The sequence below is a fragment of the Mobula hypostoma genome, chromosome 14 (assembly GCF_963921235.1).
Source record: "Mobula hypostoma chromosome 14, sMobHyp1.1, whole genome shotgun sequence".
In the NCBI taxonomy this organism is placed as follows: Eukaryota; Metazoa; Chordata; class Chondrichthyes; order Myliobatiformes; family Myliobatidae; genus Mobula; species Mobula hypostoma.
In genome coordinates this window covers 11,967,512-11,973,511 of record NC_086110.1, presented here as the reverse complement: position 1 = coordinate 11,973,511, position 6,000 = coordinate 11,967,512, and the positions used below count along the sequence as shown (strand labels likewise).

General features: G+C 37.1%; 1 protein-coding gene across 5 annotated transcripts in view; it reads right to left on the bottom strand.

Moving 5' to 3' along the window:
• Nucleotides 1-887: 887 nt before the first annotated feature.
• Nucleotides 888-6,000, bottom strand: part of csnk2a2b (casein kinase 2, alpha prime polypeptide b) — a 51,315-nt gene continuing 46,202 nt past the window's right edge. For 2 of the 5 annotated variants that reach the window (XM_063066683.1, XM_063066682.1), the window contains exons 8-10: nt 4,970-5,070; nt 4,417-4,565; nt 888-2,839 (exon numbers count right to left, since the gene is read on the bottom strand). In XM_063066683.1, coding sequence (XP_062922753.1) covers nt 2,760-2,839; nt 4,417-4,565; nt 4,970-5,070 — 330 coding nt within the window. In that variant the 3' untranslated portion in view covers nt 888-2,759. The remainder of the gene's footprint in view (nt 2,840-4,416; nt 4,566-4,969; nt 5,071-6,000) is intronic. The other 3 variants (XM_063066680.1, XM_063066681.1, XR_010020281.1) reach the window with 2 other exon arrangements.

The following is a 6,000-nucleotide window of genomic DNA, read 5'->3' as shown; positions in this document are numbered from 1 at the left end:
CGCTGCATTGTACCGGAAGGGCCTGTTCTGTACGGCATCTCTAAATAAAGCAGGAATTTAAATTGAGGTTGTAACAGTTAGCAAGAGAGGATTTACAGGAGCAAGGAGGTTTTCATAACCACACACTTAAGTCAGCGAACATTTTCTTAGAGAGGTATGGGATATTAATATATTCATATTATGTAATGAATTAGGTCAGAATCCATTAAGTTAGTGACCAGGTCTTTTGTTGACATTGGGGGAAAGGTTGTTGTCATGACACTGTGTCACGAGGCTCACTCTCTCCTTTCTGTACTGCAACACATTCCTGGCCTCAGAAAATTAGATTGATTTGGTTTATTTTTTAAGTTACAAAACAAAATGTTGAGCACAAAGTTGAAGAGCAGGGATTTACTTTGCATGCTATAAAATTGTATAGTAATTGAAAGCAAAAACCTGGCAGTTTCATTGTCTGAAATATAAAAATAAGCTTAATTTTAAGCATTATTATAAACAGGAAGAACAGAAGCAGCTATTCAGCCCCTCACGCTTGTTGCACCATTGTGTTTCTCTTCCCACTTGTATTTCTGGCATTAAAACCCTACAAAAATAATTTCCCTTTGGCGCAAGGCCACTGTTTAAAATGTTAGGAATGATTTACATTGCATTAAGCATAATAAGCATTTTATTATTGTATCAGGCTCAAAGGGCCGAATGGCCTACTCCTGTACCTATTGTCTATCGTCAGGCAAGTACTGGTGCTTCTGAAGTGTCAGTTTCACTTGGACCCTCAACTCTTTAAAAGCCATTCCCAAATTTGGGAGGTCAAATGCAAAAAACACACTAGTTGTGGTCATCATTGATAAAGGAACTGTAGAATATTTACATTGCTCAGTTTTTTTTATTCTGAACTTAAAAAGGTTACAGTAGTTTTATAATCCAAACACTTGTGTATAAATGCCAATGAATCCCACATCTTACTGATTTTGTTAATCTGGATTTCGGGATGGCAGCTGCCATAATCTGGAACATCACATCATTGTACCAACCCCACACAAACTCAGTCAACTGGTACATACTTAAAATGAAGCGCACTTTTGCTCTACTCCATGCACTACCTTGTAGCAAATGGGCTCAGGGAAAAGGATCATTTGCTCAGACAATTTGGACAAAACCCAAAGATACTTCTGAGGCACCACCTTCAGAATGACAACACAAGGTTTGCGCCAGCAGTCAAGTTCCATTACTGTTGAGTGATTTTCTGCAGCCTCTAAAGCAGTAAATCTATTCCAACTGGGACTGTTGTTAAATAATCTGTTAAACAAAATTTGGAAAAGTCACACCACCATGCAGTTAAAGAAAATTAATTCAACATGCAAAATAATTTTGCTTAGCAGAAACCTTCCCAATTTCCTTTGTAAATATTAAAATTGTCTGCCAGTTTTAAATATGTACAGTGTAACTTGATTGATTGGACTGTACACAAGCTTACACAGTGCTTTGCATTCGGTCTTAGCAAGTTTTAACAGTTTACCATGCTACTATAATTAAGTGTACATTTTGCAAACATTCTCATGCTCTCTTTTGGACTTCACATACATTTTCTCTAGACACTAAGTATATGCATTGCATCTGTATATTTTCAAGTTACATTATTCCCATCTACAGAATATACCCATATATCAAAGAAGTGTTTTTGTGACTTGCCTCTCCTCCTTCCACCTCAAGTCTTCGGCTCCTTTGCTGCACTAAATTGACCACCCACCCATTCAACAACTGCTTACATTTTTTTTGTACAGCATTTAACAGATTGTCTCAACAAAATCTTATGGGGCAGAACCCTAAACTATTTATTTTTTGTGACCTTCGTACCTGCACAATCCTTTATTTTCTCACGTGCACTTTGGTAAACCTGACATTTCTGAAGCCAACAGGGAAAGACTGAATAAAAACCACCAGTTAGCGTTACTTCAGGACACAGATTGGCAGTAAGATACACTCCCTGTAGCTAATGGTTCCATTCCAATCAACCAAAACTATGACACAGAGGTACATTTATTCACGTGCTGCTGCCAGAACGGGATTTATGACGGCACTAAACATCCCCTTGGACAACATTCTCTTTTACTTTCATTCAGGTCTGCCTCAATTACATACACATTACTGCGGCATCCAATGAGGGACAATTGGAGAACCTCGACTTTCAGATGACAGCCAAGTGGCACTTCAGGATCTTTGCTGATCAGTTTACTTCCTAAAAACACTGAAACTCAAATTTGCAAGAGATCTGACATTTGAGAGAGGACCTCTTGAAAATAATTTTCTTTTTGTTTCAAACCCAAGTCACCAAGTGTCCCCAACTGATGAACTGTTGTGAGCAGTATAAACTTATTCTACCTTACCTTTAGAAATATTAAATGCATTTGGCAAAATTGATTTTATAGACAGACAGGAAAAAGGACAACAAGAAAATCTGATAATGGAACACATTCTAGGTATTTTATTACAATACAAAAAATAATATATAAATATACAAAAACATTGTAATTTTAGAACCAAAATCTAGTAAGTTGTAATTCTCTCCGAACATAAATGGAAATCTAAAATAAATGGATGTAGTACAGTGCTGCCACTGGGTTTAGGGTAAGCCATGGTCACCTGTGTTGCTGCAGTCACAAGTTCACATTTCCAGACTGTGTTAGCTCCTTGTTTGTCCAATGTCTTCCCTGTAAATCCGAAACTCCATCATCTTGCAAAATGAACTCTGCAGACACCAGGATTCACCGCACAGCTGCAGAAACACCAGGCACATGCGAGTTGTTATTCCGAGCACCATCCGAATGTTCCTTCAGAATTGGATCTGCAGTGGAGTGCAAAAAAAAGTCAAATAACTTAAGGCTAACGAGTCAAGAACCAAACTGACCACTGCATCCCAAAATTCAGCAGACTCAAAAGAGTCTAGTTACTGAGACGGCATTGTGCATATGCACCAAATCTCTATTGTTGAATTACAGCAATCTAAAATCTTGCATTACATCAAAAGAGATAGCAGGATGGTACACCCGGGTTTCCTCCAAACTTGATAATTTTATCTCTATAAATACGACATTCAAAACACTGCTGCATATCCTAAAAAGGTACACCAAGTCTGTTTACCCATCACCCTATGCTTGTTGGCCAAACTGCCTCAATTTTATAATCCTCACAGAAAATGATGTTTGCACCCAGTCTCTAACCACTCAGTTCCAGAACGCTATCAATGGTACTCCGATTGTAGTCTTTTCTCTGAAAACCTATTGACTGCATTTGTAGTTGTGCAATCAGATGCAAAAGCAGTAAAAAATCCAGAAAATGTTAACCTCCTTCTCCAACTTTGCAGGCAAGCTTTTGATAACTACTATTCTTTTTGTTGATATTGTTCAAGAGCTGCAAGGTATTCATTAGAAGTTGGTTTTGTTTGTTGTAAATGCAATGGAAATGACATCTTGTGATTCAGAACTATCTTTAAATATGACAAAATAGGGCCCAGTGAGTTGACAGCTGGAAATATTGCACATGAATCTGGACTGTCTAAGGAAGGATAAATTGCTACAGAGGGACTGCACAAAAGCTTCACCTGACACATTCTAGAGATGAGAGGTTTGTCCAGACAGATTAACTAGCCTGTGTTTACAATCCACTTGAACTTGAAAGAATGTGATGATACCCTTCTCAATCATACAAGTACCTAGGTCAATGTATGATATTGCACTGGCTCTGTTGTCCAGAACCATGGATCACAGTCATTAATGGGTTCACCATGGAGGACTGAGACAAAAATAAATTTTCAAAAGGTGGTGAATCTTTGTTCAAGAAAAGTATGAAGGTTTAATTACCAAGTATATCCAAGATAGAAATTCATATATTTTGTTAAATTAGAGGAATCAAGGGACACAAATGTCAGTACAGGCATGTGACACCGAGATAAAAGATGCGAATGAATGGAAGCACAGGCAGGAGGCGCCAAATAACCTGCTTCCAGAATGCCGGAAAGAGGCAATTTTCTACCTCAGTTCTACATCTTTGATAGCATTTCCAATTTCTATTCTGGCACTTCTCAGATAGAATACGGTATAAATTTAATTATCTGGCTACATGGATATATGAGAAGTGAGGAGGAGGAACACTCATCATTGATAATAATCTTTTACCACAACACCAGAAATAAAAACTCCATTCAGCAAGAGATGGAGATGGAGTATAGAAAGAGTGCCAATGTGCCCCCCTCCCAATTTTATTAAGTTGTGTGAAGTTGTAATACTACCAGATTACAATATATAGAAATACTACTTCCAGCAAATAGCCTGTGGCATACTGAGTACAGAAATTTTGAATAAAGTCGCAGCGCCCAGCTTTGAGAATTTCTGTAGTGCTAGTTATAATTATTCTTGTACTTACAGAAGTATGGATGCTCCATTGCTTCTTTAGCTGTGAGTCTCTGCTGATGATCATAACGAAGTAGCTTATCCAATAAATCCAAGGCTTCTGGACTAACCAGGTGCCGATTCTCACTGTGAATAAACTGCTCCCAACGCTTTCGAGAATGCCTAAGGAACAGCAAATGCTTCTTTAAAAGTGAATATGCCACATGAATGTGTTCTGGATACAGCTAAGAAAATGTCAAATAACGAGCATTTTAACATGTAGCTTATACAAAATGTAAATAGCCTCAAAATAAATCCATTTATTTTCCTCTTTAAAGCATATTCTCATTGAGAATCATATCACACATCAGATCCATCCATTTATTCTTTATCCCCATCTGGACTGCAGAACCCATTTCTGGTTCCAGTCTCTTGCTCAATACCTACATCATCTTAAACCAAAAGTAAATCAAGTTTCTGAAATTAACTTTGTAGTTCTTTTCCATCCCTGCAAAAACAAGTGTACACTTAATAATCAACATTGAAGAAATAATCTCAGATTTATTTTACTCAATTATTCAACTCACTGGCCAAGAGTATCATTAAACCGAGGGTCCAGTTCGATGTGGTATTTCTTGAGGTAGTCAAACAATTCATCAGTTCCTAAAACCTTGGCAATGCGAACAAGCTGGAAGGAAGAAAAGTCAAAAGTATCTTAACATGCACTCAATGACAGCAGAATAACGTGATCCATTCATTGATTTTTAATGAAAGATCTCTGAAGAGACAATGGCCACCTACATTCACTTTTATAACTGTTGATGAGACATACTTTTGAAAATAACTTAAGATCTGGGTTATCCGATTTGCATACAAATGCCATCATCCAGAGTTGGTGCTTGATATAATAAGAAAACTTCCTATCCTTAGTCACTTTCATTTGGAGAGCAACCAAACGAATATATTCTCCCTCAAGGGAAGATACATCAGGAACGCCTATCAGCTTTCTCCCCATTTTAAGAAAATGTTCCATTTTCTGTAGTATACAGGACATCTTCAGGGAGCAATGCCTCAAAAAGGCGGCATTCCCCCTCCCCCCGTCACTCAGCTCATGCCCTGCTCTCATAGCTATCATCAAGAGGGAGGTACAGAAACCTAAAGGTACACAATAAACGAATCAGGAATAGCTTCTTCGCCTCTGCTATCCGATTTCTGAACGGACATCGAACCCATGAACTCCACCTCACTACTTTTTTCTATTTTTGCACTATTTATTTAATTTAACTATTTTATATATACTTACTGGCTTTTTTCTTTTTTTTTTAATTTTATTTTTATTTGGATAAGGAATTCACAATTATCATGTACTTTTTTCACACATATAACCTTTTCCATTTTTTTATATGTATAAAACTACAATTGTTTATACATTCTTAAGTACACATTGAGATGATATAAAAGGAAAATAAACATTTAGATAGATAATTATGTACTGTGGTAAATCTAACCTATTAGGCTAAGTAATGAAATTAGTTGTTAAGAAAAATGGTAATAATAGTTTCCATACAACTCTTCTGGACCATTTCCACTGGTCCAAAATGTTGCATACAAGCCTATA